Raw genomic sequence first — 22,146 nt, forward strand, 5'->3', positions numbered from 1 at the left:
TCTAGGCTGCAACCACAGAGCATATTCAGAATTTTAAGAAATTTTAAACCAAGGCTCTGATACCACTTGTTGGTCCCACATGCGGAATTTGAGATAATAAAACCCGAAAATAAAGAATAAACTGGACACCGAGATTTACGTGGAATATCCCTAAAAATTATTAGGGCAAAAACCACGGGCAAGATGAAAAGAATTCCACTATAATATTTTGTGGTGTACAACTCAGAGCACAAATACCTCACAAATATTATAGAACTAATAAGATGAGAGAAAACTCGAAGAAGGGATGATATGAAATGAAGGAATGATGCACCTATTTATAGTAAAGTTTCGAAGTGTGAAACCGCGTATAAAACGCGTTCCATCTGAACGCATCATCCGAAATTTCAGAATACTTCATCCGAAATTTCAACGTGCCTTGTCATCACAGGAAATGCATTAATGCATTTCCTATTTGCCGACAATTGTTAAAATATCAACTAACAATTGTGTTGCTTTTCATGAACTCGAGCTTTTGATTTGATACTAGAGCAGCGGAATGCAGAACCTTGTATTTTTTTGTTTAGTTGGTCATGGTGGTATTTATTGCCTACTATTCGATTAACTTACATTTGTACACCCTGGATACCGATTTCAAGCATGTGTTCTTCGATTTTTGGCTTATACATACAAAATACGTTAAAAGTGAAATTATTTATTGAGACAAGTGGATTTATTCATCACATATGTCGGTCGAGTTCAAATCTACTGATTTTCTATTTGCTGCAGCGTCTGTTATGTACACAACAGTATGGCCTTAGCAGAAAGAAGCACACAGAAACAGTTATGATGCTCAAGATTAGTACTGCGGAAAACAAAACCACAAAATGATAGGTAAAAATTTCACTCTTGTCAATTAATCTAACAAGAAATACTTTAATCTATGCTAATTTCGTAAACCATAATCTTAATTTTCCTCGATCCATTCAACGAACTTGTTGAAATTATTTTGGGAGCACCCTCCTTCAGCGACATTAGCTTTCGCCTTAGCTTGGAATTCCAATGCCCTTGCTTTGTATCCTCCACCAGTCAGGAGTTGTTCCACCTTATTCTTGATTTCTTCCTGTTTAATGATTCCATTTTCATCTTTATTAAAACCTAGTCCAACTTTCCAAATATCACAAATGTAGCTCTCATTGAGGAACTGGTTAAGGAACTGTTCTGCAAAGTATGGCCAGCACAGGAAAGGGACTCCATTGCTCAAACCTTCGATAGTAGAATTCCTACCGCAATGGCTGACGAAGCAGGCGATAGAGGATGGGATGAGACCTGTTGTTGAGGTGCCCATGTCTGATGTCACCGTACGCCCTCGGCCTTGCACCGTCTCTTTGAAAGCTTTTGATAAGCTTTTTCTGCACCAGCTACTGTATCTTCCCTTACAACCCACAGGAATGGCATATTGGTGAGTTCAAGACCCAAAGCGAGTTCCTCGAACTGAGTTTGATCAATACAGTGAAACTTCCGAACGCAACATATATGACAGAATTAGCTGGCTGTTGATCAAGCCATGTCACGCAAGCGGAGTCTTCTGGCCAGAAATAGCCTACAGATTTTCCGAGCCGGTTTCTTGCTAGAAGAGGGCTTACTGGTGAAATATTTGAAACAAGGAGAAGGCCCCTGGCTCCAAATCATGAGATGAGTTGCATATGAGCCAATCTGCCAATTTGACTGCTTGGTTATTTTTCACCAGAACATCGAAAGCAATCTTCTGTGTGGTTTGGTCACCAATGCAGGTCCAGATGAAGTTCGAAGGATTCATGAGCGGTATTGTTGGAGAAAGCTCAACCATCTCATTCTTTAAGGGTCTTCCTGCATTGTATGTCATCAATAAGGTTGCACAAGTAACAAAACTGTCAAAAATAATCAAAAGATTAATTCGTGTAGCATTCTTGACAAAGAAAACAGGTAATTTCCCTCGATGAAGACTAACCATCACTGTCTATAACACCATCATCCACCAGCTTTTGGCTATTAAACTGCAAGGCCAACACTGCAGCTGCCGCAGACCAGAAGAATGTTTTTTTTTTCTCAATCCCGTTGCCTCCTCAACCTCAAGCGCCCATCACATTCCCCAATCAGCTAGAACACGTGTGATTTTATCAACTTCCGACACATTTATTTTTTGAATGAGAGCCCCAAGCTCTCCAGGCATGACCCTGGAAATCCCTAGTGTTAATTTCCCCAAGTCATTTCTATCCTCCCACGGCTCTAGCCTATCTGGGATACACATCATATTTATCATTCCTCTTTTTTCCGACTCTTGCAAGGATTTGACAACCCTCTTGTGATTGAACCCCGTGTTCACAAGGTGACTTTGATCCCATTATTTACCAGCCAAAGCGAATCCTCCATCGAAGGGATCACATGGCCTTGTGCTGGATAAGGTATAGCAATGACATGTGGACTTCCCATTGTTTTCTTGTGCTTCCAAGTCTAAGTTCTCAACAATTTTATAGATGTTTTCCAATCTATAGAAGCATCGTGTAAGAAGTTTTTCGTCGGTGTGTATGCTTCAACTGCAATCAAACGCGTCCTATCTGTATTGTCTGCTATAATATCTTTGTCCATTCCTTCTGACGTGGTCGCAGTTGCTTGTGTAAACTAAGTGTTAGTTGCTTAGTTCTTCAGTTCTGTTTTCATTCGCATGTTTGCATTATGCAAGTATGCAAGCTTCGATTTGATTTGTTGATGCCTTACAATGTGCTATGCTAGCTAGGTGACGGAAACTCTCAAGTACAAACTTTGTTAACTTTTTGCTGTATTCATCGTTACTTGCAAATATACGAGCCACATAAAATTTATTCATCGTTACTTGCAAATAATGTGCCACGGCACCGTAAAATTCGGTTCGGTTTTCGGTTTTCGGTTTCATAGAAAACTTTTTTACATCATTTTATGAACGTGAAATTTCTATTTATTTATAAATAATCTGATTTCAATTGTGAATGCATATATTAATATTTAAGTGGGCTATTCATTATTCAACAAAACAGAACCATACGGACCAAAAATCGATTATAATTTTGGAACATTTTAGCCAACACTTTAAACTAAAGAAGCACAACAAGGTAATATATATACATATATTTGGAGAACTTTCTTGATATTCGAGTGACATTATATTAACGTTAATATCTCTTGTGCTTATTCTATCATTATATTTATATTCATAGCTGTGTATTAATATTGATGAAATACAACCCTTCGAGTACCGTTTACTGACTTCGATGTCGGAGGAATTCGGGATAGAGCTCATGTTGGCCGGATCCGGCATCATCATGCCCAAAAAAATGTTTAGTTTTCTACTTAAGAATGAGGGGATTTGCAGGTAAACAGAACTGAAATCTCTAATTTCGAAGATATCCTCATTTGATTTTAATTTATTACTTTTGAATAAATTGACGATAAAAGTATGTAACTACATCATAATACTAAATATTAGCCCACATAGTTAAAATAAAAATAAAAGGATTAGCCCACATCACTTAAATAATCAAATTACCAAACTACTACTAATAACAAATATTTGGCACTCATCACCGAGTGTTATTATTTTAGTAACCAAAAAGCTATATAAGTCATCACTACTATTTGGACTTGAATGAAGTGACATAAATCTTTCTTATATGGATAAGAATGAATCCGACCCCACGTAAATCAAAATAATTCATCATCCCAATATTGTAACAATAATTAAAACAAAAACAAAAACATAAACATAAACATGCAAGTCCTAATACCATTAATTGCGAAAGTTCAAACCAAGCTATATAGATATGTTTGTATTATACATTTTGTCTAAGAAAGACACTGCCTTTGGTGCCCACCAACCCCACAAACAACTATTGTTATGCCCAAAATTGACCAAGATTTTGTTTTTTCTACAATTCTGCAGCTGCCAATGGATACGAATCATTAAATGATTTGATCAGGTTCTGATGTACTGTACCTGTGGGGATGTTGACAGTGGGGAATGTAATATTGTTTGTTCAGCGTGAATCTTTCTGTTTGCTGACGTGCCACCAAATCCGATGTTCCTAACCAATACCGGTAGACAATTTAAAAAGGTACATAAGAATCCAACTAAAAATGATCTTTTTGTTACCTGTACACGGACAAATAAAAGTGTGTCCGGGTCTTTGTACTGTTATTATCCCAAGTTTCGGGGCCCGCAGAATCAGTGTCGGGGAACAAAAAAAATAAAAAGGTACCACGATTTTCAAATTGTGTGCAGATATTTAAAATTGGCCCCCATAAAGATCTCACTAATTCATACATGTATAACGGATATTTATATATCTATCACAAGTGAGTCAATAAATATTAAATAAATCGCCCCCTTCATAAAGTACTTATTTTCAGCTGCAATGTCATATCTAACATGGTGGTATTGCAAGAAACAAGACTGCTTCCCCTTCAAGAATTGCCATTTTTATCGGTAAGATCTATAAATCATAAATATTATGCTTTACTGAGAAGGGGTTTTTTTATATATATATATAAAAAAAACCCCACACACACACACACTAGATGCTTGTCCGTATTAAAAAAAAAAAAAACCACACACGCGCACTAGATGCTTGTCCGCATATCTGTTTTTTCTTGATTGCTAGATATCACATTTCCATCGCCCATGGAAAGAGAGAACGAGGGAGGAAATAACAAAATCTTATATCTAAGATTAGTTGCATGATACATGTATAAATTATAATTGAGTCGGTGATGGAGGTATATCCGTGGAAAACACTATAGCTATTCAATACAAGTCGTCTGATAAATTCAAGAAAGGTTAGCAGTCTGCTTCTAAATCTACCTTAGTAGTTCATGCACATATACAAAGATCAATATACTATATACACCGTTGCTTCTTGAAGATCAGCTACCTAGCTTGCATGATGCTAAATGTGCTCTGCTGTCCACCTACATGGATCAAGAAAAGCACTGATCTGCATAACAGGAATGAGGAACTGGAGGGTTTGGCTTGATGTCTCCAAGATCACAAGGAAAGACAATCTATGCCATCTGGTACTGTTCTAGGCATTGGAAGGGCCATTACATATCTTTGGATGTTTGTTCTTTGTACAATTGATTTGCTAGAAGAAGTAGCTGGATCAGTTGCGTTCGACTGAGCCTTGATGTGGAACTTTGCGAAACGGTTGATTATAGAAATTTTCTCCAATTCTTGGTTTTCCACTTTGATGTCCGCAAATAATGAAGTTTTGTGCAGTCTGCATATCACATGCACAAACATTAGTTTCCCCAGAGAATATTCAAAAAAATTGACTACTTAAAGCTACAAGACTATGTAGCTCAAAAAAGAGAATTTTAACTCTTTGAGCTACAAGTTTAGACTGCACCAAATGAACATTCATACACAACCATTTTTCAGGTAACCAGGGTGTACACATGGTTAGTTTCTTTCAATTAAGTTCATAGACAAAAGATCAGATAGCAATTAGATAACATATAAGGAAACATTATACACACTTTTAGTCTTCAGCGACAGGTTTCAAAGTCAAGATGACTTAATAACATGTTCATGCCAATCTAAACATAGAAATGTAGAAAAAAATTGGATTCATACCTTGATAAATCACGATCAAGTTCGTTCATTCGACATATTAAACCTTCCACAACTTTAGTGAAACCACGACCATTTGTTTTCTTTGATGTCTTTTGCTCGTCAGGTGACCTGAACATGGTTGAACAAGAAAATAAGTGCTGAAGAACTAAACGTCGAGATATTTTTGCCAGCAAAATTTTAGGTCTTCGTGAGGAAAAGAAAACACAAAGGCATAAAATTTGTAGAGAAACTCTTACACAACATTGGTCTCTGATGATAATTGACCAATCAAACCGCATGCATCTCCTAATGCTAATCTGGCAGCAGAATATACGACACAATCATAGTTTGAACTTGCATCTGCACAGAGAATAGCTGCAGGCGCAGGTTTAAAGACCTTTTGCATTAGCTGTGTTGTAAATATTAGCCTTCTTTTTGCTGGAACTAACGGGAATGCATCTTCCACAATTTCAACATTGTTTTTCACCTGGTGGTGTTCGAGGAAATGTCATTATGGATGGGTTTTGAATTCTAAACACATGTTATGCGTTATAAAAATAATTGACTTATATCACCTCCTCTAGTCTTCTATTTGAAGCTTGTGCCCATTCTAACTCAGCCGTGCTGCTATATTAAAAAGAGAATGTTAGATAATATGCATAACATTGGTCACTTTCAAATCAATAATTTGTTAATTAGGGAAAGCCAATAAAAAATAGGCTATCATGTATTATCTAAAACCAAAACACACTGCCAAAAATATTCATTTGCTTCTTTCCTTGGAGAGCTGTGGGCGGGGCGACGCTTGCAAGGGGAACAAAGTTAATTTTGTCTTTAAACAGACATTCAATTAGCAGAAAATGACATCTATTTTTGAATGGCTCAAGATATACATACCTAATATCTTGAAGCCTTGACTGTTCGTGATTTACTTCTTTATGCCATGACACCATGTCAAATGCAACAATTTTACGCTTCTTTGGCATTGAAACCAACAAATTTCGACGAATGACATCTGATGGCAACACAATAGTGGATGATAATTGTTTTCTCGCAATCAAGTTGATATCTGTAGATGGCCACACATAGGTTTCTTGACTAGGGCTGACTGAATTTGCTTGCATCATCAAACTTCTTTCATGCAAACTTCCAACAGCCATTCCAGTAAGTGGTTTTCCAACATTAAATGCTGTGCTTGGACCACAGACCGGTAACCTTTGCTCATTCTTAAAGGTTTCATAACTCTTATACCAGGTTGGAGCCATTTGCAAACTAATCTGTGAACCATACGTTACACAAGAAGCTTCATTGCTCCCAGTGGGTTGTCTATGAGTACCATTTTGGCCAAACGCCTCCATCTGTTGGAAATTTTGATGGTGAGTTGATGATGAAGCTTTGCCTAGCAGATGTCCTTGAACCTCTGGTGAGAGGTTCCACCCCTTAGTATCCCCGGTAAATGATGAACCAAGCTGCGGTACTAAATTCACGTCACCTTTCGCCGCCTGCTGATAATAAGTGTTGTCATATTTAAGTGGCAAACTCAAATCATTGTCAGTGTCAGGATTAATTGGAGGATGCATTGGGTGCAGCAGGGAGAAATTTTGATTCAAACCAAGACCTCTCATATCTCTATCAGGAACAGCGAGTGTTTGTTTGTTCACATGAGTTGCTTGATTAGAGGTCTGGTGATGTGTGTGAGTCACCAATGGATCAGATACAGCATCTGCTTCTAAGTACTGCTTTCTCAAAATCTCTTGCTTGCCAACACTACAGCTTAGTGGCATTGAGTTGTTTATCTCAATTAAGCCGTGGTGGAGGGAACTCTGTTTTTCCAACTGCTGTTCATAATCTTCAGATGATGGTAACGAATCTTGCTTGTTGTTTTCATGTTCAAAAGAACTTTGGTTGGGCTGATCATTTAGAACCTCTGAGCTGTTCTCTTGACTGCTAGACACTGAATCAAGGAGCCGAAACAAACTAGAGGAGTAGTATGATGTTTTTGGAGTAGATGTCACAAAACTTTGAGAGATTGGGACATTGTCCAAAAGAGGGAATTCAGGGTCATCTGAACGAGCGATTTTCACATGGGAATATTCTTGCCCATCAGCAGCACTTAAAGTTGGAAAATTAGTAGCCATGTTACTTCGTAATGGTGGTGTTGGATTTAGATTTTTTACATTATCCTTCGCAGTACGTACTGAAGATGCAGTCGAGTTCCCCTGCAGATAGGAGATTAACATCATTTATAATAACACATAAAGCATTACGGTCATATGTTAAGAAATCAATTAGAAATGTGTGTTTGCATCTCGGCGGACCATTGAGACATAACTAGTAGTTAACCCACCATTGACAAAGATGGGAAAAATGAGTATGGTTGGGGATTCCAGGGAACTGTGGGGCAGGGTCTAAAGTCAAAGTCTAGTGAAACAGGAGACGTGTTGCACGGTATAGAAAAAGTTGCAGCAGAAGTTTCAGTTAATGACAATTCATTGGGATTTGAGACTTTCGAGTTCAAATGTACTCCAGGTGTATGATAATCTGATATGTCGTCCTTATTCAGTAGGCCAAGCATATTTTCACTGCAGTAAAGAAATCACCAAGATTACAATGAAATATCATAAAATGTATATCAGAAGAACGAAAGCTGACAGTAAAAACAGACATGTCCACCAGGAACATCTAACTAAAATAAGGTTATATATAATTAAAAACAGGAGTTATACTTTCAAGGAGATATACTTTTGTCTTGTTACGTTCTCAGATATTTTTCCACCATAACAAGCATAAATAACGCAAAAAATTCTAACATCTTGAAGACACGCACCCCTGAGCAGCTGCGCTTTGACTGTAAAAACCCGGAGAACTTAGGAAAGCTGATAAGGGCTCAACATCGTGTCCAGGAACCATCTTCTCTGATTCTGTTGAATACCTGGGAATATTGAGCTGGGTCACCTACAACAAGTGAATAATAGAATTACAAAATACCATTCAGGAAATAAATCCCCGCCAGAACGGTGCTTGATGAACCAAATTTCCATTATTACATCATCAAATGGCTTTTGAACACTGCCAGACACGGGATATGATACACTCCCATCAAGCCATGAAGTGCCTCTCAAATCCTGACCTGCAGGATATTAAGACCTCTCATTAGGCTTCTTCTTTGACACTGCTATCTTGCCTCTCACAGAATGTCTTCATTTAAAGCATAAACAACTTATGGTCATGAAAAGGGTGGGTAGATTTACGACTTTTTTATATGATTTCTATTCTTATATTTGCCACAAAATAATTAAAGCATCACATGGTTTCTTGATAATTAACCACGTAAAGATCCAAAGTTCCAAACCTCAGCCAATACTCTCACCCGCATCACATGGTTTCTTGATAATTAATCACGTAAGGATCCAAAGTTCCAAACCTCAGCCAATACTCTCGCTAGGAGTCACCACCTATAAACCAATGAATGACAATATGGTACATATTACCTGAGAAATCGTTGTTGGCCTGGTTGTCTTTAGCGTGCAACAGAATGTAGGACTGATGTTCATCACTTGTCGCGTGCTCCTTATGTTGAGCAGGCCACATATTTGATAAAGGTAAAGATGTTTGGATCACATGACTCACTCCAGTCAGACGCTTCAGCTGAGAGCTATAATCAGCCAACTGGCTTGTATATGTAGAAGAGATCTGATTGGAAGTATGCGAAGACTCACAGTGAAATTCCTCTTGCTGTCTGAGATGTTGGTGATCTGACTGCTGATAACCAGGGTAACTGCAGTTCCTATCAAAATTCTGATTCAAGTTTTCCGGTTTAAATCTAGGAGAGACGACATTTGGTGAGTTTGCATCAACCCAATTATTATGCTGCTTGTCACTATCAAAGAAATTTGTTGGTTGATTATCAACTGATGGTCCAGGATTCTGGAAACTCAATGCACTCCACTCTTCTTGCATGCCAGTATCATTGCTTGAAGTTTCAGCCACAGCAGACTGCATCAGAGCACTCCAGCTACCGCTCTGAGTAGAAGACAATGCATCGATATAAGAAGTGTTCTCCACAGTAAAGCCTCCGGTGCCTATATTGCTACTTCTGCTAAATGAAGATTCCCAGCTGTGGTCATCAGCATTGTACAAGATCTTCTGTTCCAAAGGATCTAAAGAAGACTGGCCAAGATTTGAACCTTTTCTGGTAGAAAGTCCATACCAACCAGCATCTTCACACCTCCCCTCGGTTTCCAGAGTCAATGCATTGCTTGGTGTTGTATTTCCTTGCTCGGGATAGCTACCAGCTAAATCTCCTCCATTAATACTTTGAACAGGAATTTGCTGAAACAAATTCTTTTCTTGAAAATATTGATTGGGCGCTAATGACCCATCTGGCGCACTGATCTGATCAGAGGAGAAATCACATTGTTGGCTCATAAATGCATTGCCGAAGGTTGACGGGTGCAAGGCAGACATTTCTAATGAGATATTATTGTTTTTGGACAACGGATTGGTCGTTGAATCCTGGAGGTAAGGATAATTATTTAAATTTTTGTCAGAATTTGTAGCAGGAGCTCCATATAAATACATGTCCAACTGTGGCTGAGACATGTCCACATGGCCTACACCAAGATTCTGACTTTGCGAAAGAACCAATCCATTAGGTGATCTTGCAAAAACACCAGAACCATCATGTTGAATCATTCGCATGTTACCAACCATAAACATTTGTGACGAATCAAGAATAGGTGTCCCATTGGCAGTGGGTGGAAACTTACCACCTGAAGCTTGTTTTAATGGTGACTGCGGATTTATATAATTCTGGTATCTTGCATCACCCAACTCCTGAAGCTGTCCCCTCCTCTGCAGTTCCTGCAGCTGTTTCAACATAATTTGCCGCTGAAACATCTTACATTACTATACCTCGACTGCTGTGTCAAAGGAGGACAATACAGCGAATTACTGCAGCTGCTCAAGATTATGATGTCAGTACACGGCAAGAAACTCCTACAATTTAAATGCAGCAGTAAAATACTGCAGACAAAAAAGAAGTTGACCTAGCTGCACGGCATTTAACAAGCAATACGGATCTAATTCAAATTTCTGGAACTGAAAATAGCAGAACGAAAGAAAAAAGGGAAAAGAATGAGAAGGTAGGCTGAAAATTTGATTAGTAACTACTAAAACAATCCCCATTAACAAATAGCAACCAAGTTAGAGGTCATATAAATGCACCAAAATTGCCGTGGAGATAATTTCAACTGAACCCAGTGAAAATCTTTCTCAAAATCTAAAGAAATGAACATGCACAAACAAGAATTTAGGGCCAAATCCAAGATGCCACCAACCAAACATGACAAAAGGGGGAAAACTCTGAATGACTCTTGCATGTCGACAAACTGGCCTCAAATTCCACAAAACAGAAAAGACAAAAAAAAAACCCTCAATTGAATTCACTTCAACCCCACGTCCACCAAACCAAAAGACGAATCACGGATAATCTCAGCTGAAAGTACACAAAGTGAAACTCAAACATTGCATAAAAATGTAAAAGCTTCGGTCTTGAGTCTTAACCCCATTTTCAGACAAGAAAAGCAGCAAATTCAAGTAGAAGTGTCTAAAAGAGTGATCTTCTTCAAAGAATGAAGACTGGTTGATCCAGTGCTGGTGTAAACACTTTCTTGAAACTTACACTGTAATGTGGCGTAATTCGCTAAATGAAGATCATACATGTCAATTCACTTCCCCCGATCAAATTTTTTTCTACCTTTTTTTCTTCCTCTGTACAGCGCGTATTTATAGGTCCCTCACTGAGAGATCTCTCTAAGCAGTGAAAAAGGTACTTCCCTAACACAAGTTTCTTCCCAGATAAAAATGGAGCAAAATAAGGAATTGGAAAATTTCCTTTAGCCTCGGGTCAATACCTGAGGCTAGAGGCTTGGATTTTCGGAGCTTGTACGTTAAAATTGAGGTGAAATTTCAAGCGTTGATTTAGATATTTATCATTTTGGGCGGTGGAGATTGAGAATAGATGCCTAATCCCTCCGCTGGGGTGTGGACAATTCTTTTCAAGCGTCGTTTTTCTTGAAAGAATAATGAAAATAAAACTTTAGAAATTATTTTCGTTCCTAATTTTGTTATTTTTTATTTTATTAATGGCTAAAAAAATATTTTGTAAATAAAATTATATTTTTATTAAAATTTACACGAATCATATGGCAAGAGGAATTACATTATACTATATATATGTATGTATACATATATAAAGATTAAATTTATAAATATGGCTCCGGTTTGTTTTTAAACCGATCCAAATGGGCTATTATTGAGTCACTAAATGCCGTGACTAAATTATCTTTTGCCCATTTATTTATTTTATATTTTGATTTTGATTTTTATTTTGATCAATATTACTGTTTGAGACATATGCTTCAATTTCGCATGTTAGCGTAGTATATATGATTGCTGGGTTGACCCACAAGCCAGCCCAAAATCAAAACTGAACCGGATGTGAAACTAAATCAACAAAGAGGTTGGATGCCAATTAATTGCTCGATTTTCCTCAGTTGGTATCTTGGGAATTTGCACAATTCATTTCCCCATAATATATGTTTTGATATGTATGAGAACTTGAGTTCAAACTACTTTAGGTGCTATATTAACAATTGATATAATTATTCATGCGTCTGTCGTGTTAGTATCGATATTACTCACGTTTTTTGACATAAATCATTGGATATACAAGGAGTACAATTATAAGATTAACATCATATCCACCCGTATCAGGATATTCAAATCTATGTTTTCATCAACTGTCTACTTTATTTGGAGAAGAAAAAATGTTAGAAAACAATACGATGGATCCGGATTGTCTGGTTTAAAGAGTTAAAATCCATGTTTTTTTATGTAAGAGAACGTTGTATCCCAACAAATATTTTTTTAGGCAATGTTATCTGTTGATTAGTCATGTACTGATTTTTTTTTTTTATCACTTTTGTATTTGTCTAAATTTGTCCAATTTATCTATATCTCTTTGTTAAGAGTAATAATATTTTGATTTACGGATTAAAAAAAACATAATAACAATAAATCTCACATGTATTTCATATAAAATTCAAGCAAAACATTTTGACATAGGTGAAAATGATCAAGAATGGCTTTTATTTTTTGATGTAAAATTAATAAACCATTTCAAAACATGTGTTACGAGGTCTTATGGTAAACTTCATTGTCATTTTACGGTTCACCTGCTCTAAACTTTTCGAGCCTTGAATGTGATGAAATACATTTGTTTCTTCGAGTCGGCCTAAGAATCGGAATACCAAACTTTCACGATTAATGGCCATCTCAGTAGACATTAACAGTCAAAGTGGCCTTCCGAAAGCCTCTTTCCCCTTTTCCTTAGATGTCATTGGACTAGAAAAGTTCCATTATTTATTACACATTCAGAACGATCCAAAATTCATCACACGTTCCCATATGTGATATTCGTCTTGCACACAACACGAGGAGTCTGTGTTCACATGAAACTACACTTCTATACGTTTAAACTAAAAACGTACAACGTCACAAATTACTACGTGGTTCTCGGTTTCCTCTCTAGTGATGGTTTTGGTCATCTCTATTAGGCATGCTATAAATGGTAATTTATCGATCCAAGTTATTTATAAAGGATAATAATATTATGCAAACAAAATTTTATCCTTTCAGACAAATAGTAACAAATACTCGATGCGGAAGTCGCTAAATATTACATGCCTCAAATTGTTTTTCAATTCCAGCCCACGCAATCTCGATCCGTTTGTCTTACGATATAGTTCCAAATTTTTTCAGTCACGACTTACTTGTTTACAAACTTGTTTCATCAACTGTTCAGTCCTCCATTTTAGTAGCCAGAAAAATGTCTTCCCAAAGTATAAGGTTCGTGTATCAGATTCCCAACCTTGCGAGGTGTTTTTCGAGCATAAAAAGTATGTGTTGCCATTATTTCTAGCATTACTTCAGATGAAACTTTTTTCGAGACCAATCACAGGCCACGATGTAAAAAAAAGCCATCTCGAGCCTGACGAACAAGAAAATTTTGGTTAGTCGTACTCAACAAGGATTTCCAAAAATTCAAACCAGACAATCAATCATAGGGAAATATGTAGTAGCTTCTGAAAGAATTTGTTTCCTAATTAGCCCCAGAGGGATGGGATACAGTACATGGTTTGTGACAATAACCAAATCAACAAACAAACGAGTACCCAATGACTAGCTTGGTTGACCCAGAATGGGTGGAATTATTTCAGTTACGGTCTTAAAGGTACGTATAAGATATTTAGAGTGATGCAGCTCAGTGACTCGTACCATGGAACCGTTTGTGAAGTTAAAACTATCTACTACGTGGTATTTCTATTCCCTCCCTTTTCTATATTTTAATGTCACCGAGGAGAGGAATGGCTCTCTCAAAATTAGGGTAAAAAGAATTTAAGTCAACGTACCCAATGGATTGTATAATAAAAACAACTAGCCAATGTTGGGAACAAGCAAGAGCATACCTATATATCACTGGACTGATATTCCAGAAGATATGCAAAGTTTTGAGTCAGCACCACCACTTATTACAGCATCATTTTTCCACCAGTCAGCACAAAACACCTACATTAACAATGCATTTATTTTACCAACTATAACATTAGGTGAAAATCAAAAATCAAGCCTCAAATTTGGATTACCTTGTCCTTGTGAGAGTCGATCACAGCCAATGGCCACTGCAGAAGACCGCATTAATTCAGAAACCGTAGAAAATACTTGCATGCATAATTTAAATTCAAAGAAACTAAAGTTACTATATACCGCAGTCCTGAGATCCCATAGCATCACTTTTCCATCATATGATGCAGAAACCAAGTGAAACAATGATTTCTCGTGCCATTTACATGATGATATCCAAGAATTATGTGATGAGAATTGGAAGATAGGTGACAAAGTTCCTACAGAAGACATTCAAATGACAAAAAATATATTGATGGTTAGAGTCGCACCCTAGTCACAGCAGATGCACACAAATTTAAAGACAGACCTGGCTTTCGAGGATCCCATATTCTAAGAACAGGGTCAGAACCTCCAGCTGCAATGAGGGTAGAACCTTCACCTCCAATATCAAGACAGTTGATAACCTTTCCACAGGACTGAGAGAAGGGAAGACAATGTCCATATATATCAATTATCACTCACAATGATTCCGTTTGCAAACAGTTGAATCAGTAACTTATCAAAGTATTATAGCAATGCACAAATACATATATCTATAGCGTCCCTCATCCCTTTGAGCATGAGGATCTTGCTGAGATAAAATGAGATATCCCAACAACTTTATATCAAACTTGCATAAATGCGAGCGACAGCGACCAGATTTCAAGATGACCAAAAAACATTTTTCTTTAGCTGAAGGGAGAGACCACGTTTCCAGGGGCTTATAGGTTATTAAGGCTCTGATGATCCAATAGTTATAGGCAATTTTTCCTAAATAATTTAACTAATCACTGGCACATAACAAAATAGATAAAAGGTTACGATGTGAAAATATGCCCTTGTGAGAAGTTGAGAGAATTAGAAGCATGGAGATTGAAATGTCTACAATTAATTCAAAGGAAGGAAAAAAACAAGAAAGTACGGGTATTATAATACATGGGTACCTACCATGCATATAGAAAAACTTCATTTTTCTTACAGATTGAGTACCTACACTCACTTACCATGCTCAAATTGTCTTTGCCTGTCTCAACATCCCATCTTCTAATAGAATGATCCCAAGACGCTGAATAAACTGTTTCATGTTGTGGCCAGACCACAGAAGACACACACTGTGTGTGCCCCACAAGTGTTGATAAAGCCTCTCCCTGTCAACCAACAAAAAACAGCTACATCAAATACAGGAATCTGCGGCAAACGGAAGGAAAAAAATGAAAGTTTATAAGCTTGACTACATTAATCAAAAACCCAACTAGAGAGTCCATAAATTGAAAGATTTAATACACACAAAAATCCAAATTTTCTCATGAATTTTTTTATAAAAATACTGGATTTCTTTAATATATAAGGAGAACAGACAACAGACTTGCAGGTGCATGAAGAGTCGGACTTGGATATTGTCCAACTAATACATTCATAATTTCTACTAGATTTAGTTCTGCTCATGAAATTCAAAGACTGCTACATTTTACAGATATCAAGCTTGAATCTCCAGCTATTTCTGTAGTTGAACCAAAATCGAATTTTGTAAGAGAGCAGCAACTTCACATTTTATTTACTCCTCTCATGATAATCACAACTTCATAGTTATCTGGTCACAGACAGATCATTTAATGTCAGCATCTTCAGAAAATTTTCAGAATCATCAACCCTATGAATCTTACAATGCAACTCTATTACTGATGAAGAGTTAATGGTACCTCAGATTGAAGTTCCTCATCTTCAGTATTCTTTTTCCTCTTCTTCAATGAAACCGTATTACCTTCAATTTGAGAAGCATTTGCGTTCCACAAGTTAATTGTACAATCCCAAGAACCTGAACACACCTAAAACATTAAATAGGAAAAGAATGAGGAAGATGACATTTTAGCACAAGCACAAAATTGTTATAAATCACATCAAGAGAAAACACATATACCATTTCACCAGAAGGCTTGGGTGCAATGCTCTGAACAGCAGCAGTATGACCACGCAATATTTTAAATGCTCTAACATTCTTTGGTTGATCTAGGGAATCCTCCACGACAAACTTTAACACACAAAATCATCAAAACATGCACTAATACACAAACTAATTCCCACTGAGCAGGAAGTAGAAAAACCACCAAGGAAACTTTCAGCAAGTACCTTCCACAATCTTAAGGCCTTATCTTTAGAAGCTGTGGCAACAATTTGATCGCCAATGTTCTCGGCTGCGGAGAAGAAAACACAAAGAATCATAAAAATAAATTATATTAAGGATGTTATCAAATAGCTAGGTTCCAGACATTGTGTAAATTAAACGGTATCTGCATACATACATCACAGACAACAAATATTACTTTTATCCCTTGTGACATCAGCCCCCATGAGGGAACGGCTGCCATGTAAAATACTTGCAATTGAATAAATCACTATTCACATGTAATTTTATATTTTTATATACTGGTGGTAAAATTTTGAGCCAATCAAATGGAGCCACCACATCGCAAGACAATCTAAGGACCCAAATTAATTAGCAAGAGAAAGCAAATCCAAAACACATGTTACAAGGCCAAAGTTTCATTTCAAAGCGGCATGTTTGTGTTTTCTCAATCCCCTAGAAACACAAACTATATAGCTATATGTTGCTTTGTCCTCAATTCGAAGATCGTGGACAACTAGATAGGGGCTAAAAAACAAAAGTGGAGTAACTAAAAAAGAATATTCCTAAGAGCAAATAAATCAGCCAAGAATATTAGGATGTAAATAAATTATTCATTCAGAAATTTATGCCTCATGCAGATAAGGTTTCCCCTCTCTTACCTTTTGGTTTCAAAATACAAACTGAAGTAACAGGACCAGAATGCCCAGCCAGTACATGCGTACAAATTCCACCAGTTCTCCATATCCTAAAAGGCATAAAACAATTATTTCTTTGTAAGTTCAACTCGATATAAAGGTAAACAAAGCTAACCCAATTACAGCTTCATGGAGTTACCTTCCAAAACCATCATAGCATCCAGTCAAAATATAACTGCCATATAACAGGAGTTTGAGTGATAGGACAAAGATATTTGAAGGGGAAAATAACAATTCACCCATAAATAAAAACCAATATACACAGGAGAAAGGGAAAAAAACAATTCCATCAGCACATGGCCTGAACACTACTAAAATTTTGTACACTTACCCGTAGCTGGAACCATCAACTGAACTAACCCAATCATCATGCAAACAAGGTTCTTCCTCTCTTTTTGGAACTATGGCTTTAATGTATTCGATTTCAAGAATTTTTTCCTGATTGAGATACAAATAGCAGATAAAAATCAGAGGGGCGAGAGTGATTTAAGAAAGATAGAGAAGCAAAATACGAAGACGGCATCAGAGTATAACAAAAAAGAACGCTGCTTGTATCATTTTACATATCGTTAATCTTCGCCGCATAGGTATTTTAAAGTAACTTGAACAGAAAAAATGACGTTATTACAATGATAATCAATCACCACTACCAGAGCATGGTCTAAATACTTACGGCTGAAATGCCTTTGGCAAGGAGAAACTCTTCTAGGGACATACGAACCAACTCCCCATCAATGAGAAAATCAAATGGCTCTGCTTCCCAGTCCGCATTTCCTGATGAAAATCCAGACAACCTGATATCATAAATAACAGTAACCAACACCCACACTCCCATACCGGTAACAGAAAAGGACCCAAATTTCGATTTTGACACCTCATCTGTTCACTGACTGTATCCGCTGCATAATTCAATTGAAACAAAAGAAAGAAAAAGGCAGCTTAGAAAATAGATTACCAGCTTGAAGGAAATTGTTCAACAGAGCTGACAGGCCAAAGCGCGCGAGGTTTGCAGGAATGGATATGGAAGCTGGAGGAACTTTATATGGTGGCTTCAACTTCGTTAAGAAGCGGACTTGCACCTGTCTTGATGACATTGATTCTCCGCCATCTATATCCATTTTCCCGCTGCGCTCAAGTGTGAAGAGGAAGAAGGAAGACACCGTGCGATCTGACTTTCTGGCGGATTAGGGTTTAAGTAAACTCTTTTGTTACCGGAACAATAATCACGCACGTGAAAAATAATTTATATTATCTAAACTATACAATCGTGAATAAATATTTTTTTATATATATAAAAACTTAAATTTTAAAATAATTAAATGCTTTGTTAATCATAATTACTAACTCAAAAATAAATAAATAAATTAACTATCTTAAAAATATGTGAATAAATAAATAAAAATTCCAAAGCTGCGTATGTGTAAAGATGCATAGACTATGACCATATTCGGATCTATGTCCTCCAAGATTAGTTTAGCAAAACCCAAATCCATGGACTACCAACCAAAAAAAACAAACAAACTCGATGTCGGTTTAGTTCCAAGACTGGAATCGTAGGTTATTCCTACAAATGAGAAATTAAAGTCGAAAAGATTTTAATTTTCAGGAGGAAAAAAAAAAGAAGAAACAGAACTTTTTTGGAGCCTTGGAGAAGTTATTTCCTCATAAACGTGATATAGTCTAAACAAACTTTTTTATATAAAAAAACTGTAAACAAAATTTAAAACTATACCTCGAACGACTTTCAATTTAGATGTTTTTTTTTCTTTAATTCAGTCCATCTAAAATATAAATATTGTTCATATGAGAACTGAAAAATTCGGGAAAAATTGGATGTAATTTAAAATTCAATAACCATACAATAACTTTATTCCGTACATCTCCAAGTGGTATTCCACCAAGTCTTAACATGTTGAAGATAATATGATGTTTTTTCACTCTCCCTTTCTACACAATCTGTTTGTTTTACAAGATTTATCATCCACAAAGTAAGAAACCGGCGTCTCAGCCTCACGAATAGCTGCATTTGTGCCTCCTCGAGTGAAATCGATGATCAGTTTCGCGATCACATTTGGTTTCTCAATGTGAGGCATATGGCCACAGTTTGATATTTTTCTAATTGTCGCGTTTGGCAGTTCATTCTGCAGCCTCTGTGTTTTTGTCAAAAGTGGACAAATGTTTCAGATTAGTGCACGTGTGTGTGTCATGAATCGGCATCCACAAAATTTCACTGAACTGGAGAAGAAAGAGGAGATTTAAACTGACCTCTGCAAGCTTATTGTCGACAATATTATCATGCTCGCAGCTGATGAGAAGAACTTTTTGCTTCACCTGAGTTAATAAAAAATCGACGGAAATATGTCAATTGTAGCCATTAAATTTTCTAATGCGTTCTTGTTTGGTACCAAACTGAGCCATATTCATGATTCTTGGTTTCATAATGGAACTTGTTATAAAAAATATGGGAGGCGGCAAGTGGATGTTACTTACCCGTTTGATTTGCCCCATGACATTGTATCCCCCACTGAGCATAAAGTTTACGGTAGCGTCTTCCCACCACGGCAAGAGGCAGTGAAGGCGTCCCACCTGATTGGTTAAAACAGAAACTGTGCTTTGATAAATTGGGATTGAAAATTAAGTAAAAACACAAAATATTCTGTTTCAGGATAATCAACTTACTTCTGTATAGTCGAATATCGTAGATAGGGATATACCCTCGAAAACCAGTAGCTTTGCATACCACCGTATAGGCACACTCTTCAGCACAGAGGCCTGATCAAGATGACACTTTAGATAGCCAGGCAATGAACTTGTAATAATACAACATTTGACAAAATTACAAGAAAAAGAGAAGAAAGAAAAGCAACTAGTCAGATTATATCTAATGAATATAGCTTAAGATGATTGATTTTCGTCAAGAACCAGCTCCTAGAGAAAGATAAAAATGCAAGCATATTACCATCGCATAGGCTAAAGGTTTGGGTAATTTTGTGAGAACCCCCGTCCCATTGACATAAACATTTGCATTAATCAAAACGAGCCTATCGACCTGCAAAAACCTCGTGGAAAGCATCATAAGCATTTAACTTGAGGAACAGGCTATAATTTCAGTGTCGTAGCTCGACAAGATTCCGAATTATCTACCGATGATGCCCCAGATTCAAAAAATCCAAAGAAATTTGATGAGGAAGAAAACTTATACAGCTTCAGGAAAATTGACGGCAAAATCTATTGCAGCAGCTGCACCAAGGCTAGGTCCAACTAAAGTCATTGGTCTTTTGATGTGAGACTTCCATAGCTATTTTGCACGGAAATATAAAAAAGTGAAGTTATATCTCTTTCGATATTCATGCTATTTTAATGCTAAAAATCACATCTTTTCATCAAAAACTAGCAAAGTTACTCGGAAAAATACCTGGTAAAGGTGATATCTTTTAGATGCAACGTTACAAGGTGGGCGGCATTCTAATACAATTAAGAAATAAAAGGTGACAGACAGCATGGCTAATACAATGGTAACGTGTGATGTGAAGGCTGTATAACAAACCTAAATCAGAGAAACCCCATCCAAGAAGATCGATTGCCCAAGCCTCTAAACCAGCATCCTCCAGCAGCGGATATGCACTTCTCCATTCTAAACAAGAGCTGAATAAACAAGGGGAACCATATTCCAGCAACAAGAAAATACATGATTATACTTCATATAGGAACAAAATAAAAAATCTGTGATTGGCTTTCATTGATGCAAACCTATCAAAACAATGGAGAAGAACCACCGGATTGGCAGCGCTTCGCATCGTTGGGGTCACACAGCTACTCATTATGCAACTCTCGGAAAACCCAACCTGTAATTCTCCTTATCATGCGCAATGGTTCATGAGAGTCAAAATATAAATCAAATCACAATTATAGATGTCCGGACGGGAATCTGGGATAACTTGTACAAGTACATAGAGTTTTTTTATTTGGGTAGCGATTTGTGGCCCTGGTGGTCTGCTCCTGAGTAGAGGAGTGGCGCTTTTCGGTGGTGATTGAACGTAAGTACTAAACCAATTGTGCAGAGGAAAACATTAAAAACCAAACGTACAGACTGGGCCATGTTGGACAGTTTTTCACCCCTAAAATCGTCCTCTCAAGCTATCGACCCTTTAAACTTGTAACCAGTTTGCAGAACTACATTGAAATCGAATGCCACGAGGGCAAAAGGAAAATGGGATTATTTTAATCCTCAAGAAGAAGCAAATCTCTGAAAAACATAGAGAGAGAGCTTCTTCACTTTTTTAATAAATTCAAGCAACATTTCAACCCGCCCTCAAGTAAAATCAGTTCCCAGTTCGATAAACATAAAGAAATTCATACCCAACAAGAAGCAGCTTAACAAATGAAATATTAAACAAATATTGATTAGCAGAACCCATCCTTAATACGGTTCCATGTCAGCCATTTTTTCATGCAATAGCAAAAGTGCGAAGCACAACCTGCACAGGGAGCCTCTGTATCCTCTGAGCCAAATTCCTCGCAAAAGGGTCTCTGATTTTGTGCACTTCCTTCGGCAGAAAAGATGGAAATTCTCCGTTGAGATCGCCAACACACCCGCGATCGCCGCCGCCGCGGCAAGAAAGTCCGAAATCCAGCAGCTTTCCGAGATGGCATTGATACAACGGATATCCCAATGCCCAAGCTCCCACCATTTCTCCTCAAAGCAACCCAAGTGACTTCACCGACTAATTTATAGCGTGTCTACCTTCAAATTAGTATGTACTACCCAAAATACACAGGCAACACCTGTAATTTTGTAACAGTGGAGGTAATTGCCAAAAAAAAAAAAAAATCTTTGAAAAAAAAAATAGAAAAAGGAAATTGGATCATCCTTTATGAAAGCACATGCAAGAAGAAAGTATCGGAAAATGGTATTTAAATTTGGCCTTTAAAGTCCTACTTGAATTTTGTTCCGTTCTGTGATAGAATGCATTGAAACGAGGGAAGCGACTGTTGGA

General features: G+C 37.1%; 3 protein-coding genes and 1 pseudogene across 8 annotated transcripts; all 4 read right to left on the bottom strand.

The window, feature by feature from the left end:
- Window positions 1-717: 717 nt before the first annotated feature.
- Window positions 718-2,757, bottom strand: LOC142515512 (UDP-glycosyltransferase 83A1-like; annotated as a pseudogene).
- A 1,936-nt stretch (window positions 2,758-4,693) lies between these two features.
- On the bottom strand, window positions 4,694-11,450 carry LOC142548491 (uncharacterized). Of its 5 annotated transcripts, none has more exons than XR_012820985.1 (11): window positions 11,286-11,450; window positions 9,094-10,561; window positions 8,650-8,732; window positions 8,430-8,557; window positions 7,950-8,184; window positions 6,500-7,821; window positions 6,178-6,226; window positions 6,000-6,089; window positions 5,860-5,919; window positions 5,624-5,731; window positions 5,138-5,267 (listed from the first exon to the last, which is right to left on the bottom strand). XR_012820985.1 is itself a non-coding variant. In XM_075656959.1 (10 exons), exons 2-10 carry the CDS (start codon window positions 10,499-10,501, stop codon window positions 5,036-5,038), a joined length of 3,795 nt encoding a protein of 1,264 aa, XP_075513074.1. In that variant the 5' UTR covers window positions 10,502-10,561; window positions 11,286-11,450; the 3' UTR covers window positions 4,694-5,035. The 5 variants fall into 5 exon arrangements, 3 of the variants coding, with proteins under 3 accessions (XP_075513074.1, XP_075512996.1, XP_075513155.1); XR_012820981.1 differs by having other exon boundaries at window positions 6,178-6,229; XM_075656959.1 differs by having other exon boundaries at window positions 4,694-5,267; window positions 5,860-6,089.
- A 1,803-nt stretch (window positions 11,451-13,253) lies between these two features.
- Window positions 13,254-18,376, bottom strand: LOC142548714 (ribosome biogenesis protein WDR12 homolog). Of its 2 annotated transcripts, none has more exons than XM_075657318.1 (14): window positions 18,105-18,376; window positions 17,823-17,923; window positions 17,481-17,587; window positions 17,289-17,324; window positions 17,114-17,199; window positions 16,457-16,521; window positions 16,248-16,358; window positions 16,030-16,155; window positions 15,334-15,477; window positions 14,658-14,766; window positions 14,432-14,568; window positions 14,311-14,346; window positions 14,134-14,233; window positions 13,254-13,655 (listed from the first exon to the last, which is right to left on the bottom strand). In XM_075657318.1, the coding sequence occupies exons 1-13, from the start codon at window positions 18,265-18,267 to the stop codon at window positions 14,141-14,143; spliced, it is 1,314 nt and encodes a 437-aa protein (XP_075513433.1). In that variant the 5' UTR covers window positions 18,268-18,376; the 3' UTR covers window positions 13,254-13,655; window positions 14,134-14,140. The 2 variants fall into 2 exon arrangements, with proteins under 2 accessions (XP_075513433.1, XP_075513355.1); XM_075657240.1 differs by having other exon boundaries at window positions 16,457-16,524.
- Window positions 18,377-18,988: 612 nt separating this feature from the next.
- On the bottom strand, window positions 18,989-22,146 carry LOC142548836 (alpha/beta hydrolase domain-containing protein VTE7-like). Its single transcript, XM_075657449.1, has 10 exons — window positions 21,628-22,146; window positions 20,900-20,994; window positions 20,697-20,794; window positions 20,565-20,614; window positions 20,352-20,447; window positions 20,109-20,198; window positions 19,829-19,921; window positions 19,640-19,735; window positions 19,415-19,480; window positions 18,989-19,299 (listed from the first exon to the last, which is right to left on the bottom strand). Exons 1-10 carry the CDS (start codon window positions 21,838-21,840, stop codon window positions 19,084-19,086), a joined length of 1,113 nt encoding a protein of 370 aa, XP_075513564.1. The 5' UTR covers window positions 21,841-22,146; the 3' UTR covers window positions 18,989-19,083.

This window comes from Primulina tabacum, chromosome 1 (assembly GCF_025594145.1).
Source record: "Primulina tabacum isolate GXHZ01 chromosome 1, ASM2559414v2, whole genome shotgun sequence".
NCBI classification, from domain to species: domain Eukaryota; kingdom Viridiplantae; phylum Streptophyta; class Magnoliopsida; order Lamiales; family Gesneriaceae; genus Primulina; species Primulina tabacum.

What these genes read in the sequence shown, in the direction of transcription:
- LOC142548836 (XM_075657449.1), bottom strand. Translation starts at nt 21,840, where the DNA reads ATGGTGGGAGCTTGGGCATTGGGATATCCGTTGTATCAATGCCATCTC. An exon ending in TACAGAGGCTCCCTGTGCAG is followed by an intron (nt 20,995 to 21,627) that starts GTTGTGCTTCGC and finishes GGAGAATTACAG; the next exon opens with GTTGGGTTTTCCGAGAGTTG. An exon ending in TCGACAATAAGCTTGCAGAG is followed by an intron (nt 19,300 to 19,414) that starts GTCAGTTTAAAT and finishes ACAAAAACACAG; the next exon opens with AGGCTGCAGAATGAACTGCC.
- LOC142548491 (XM_075656881.1), bottom strand. Translation starts at nt 10,501, where the DNA reads ATGTTTCAGCGGCAAATTATGTTGAAACAGCTGCAGGAACTGCAGAGG. An exon ending in GGCCAACAACGATTTCTCAG is followed by an intron (nt 8,733 to 9,093) that starts GTAATATGTACC and finishes AATATCCTGCAG; the next exon opens with GTCAGGATTTGAGAGGCACT. An exon ending in TCAAGGCTTCAAGATATTAG is followed by an intron (nt 6,230 to 6,499) that starts GTATGTATATCT and finishes TTTTTAATATAG; the next exon opens with CAGCACGGCTGAGTTAGAAT.
- LOC142548714 (XM_075657240.1), bottom strand. Translation starts at nt 18,267, where the DNA reads ATGGATATAGATGGCGGAGAATCAATGTCATCAAGACAGGTGCAAGTC. An exon ending in ATGGGATCCTCGAAAGCCAG is followed by an intron (nt 14,569 to 14,657) that starts GTCTGTCTTTAA and finishes TGTCTTCTGTAG; the next exon opens with GAACTTTGTCACCTATCTTC. An exon ending in TATGGGATCTCAGGACTGCG is followed by an intron (nt 14,347 to 14,431) that starts GTATATAGTAAC and finishes GGTCTTCTGCAG; the next exon opens with TGGCCATTGGCTGTGATCGA.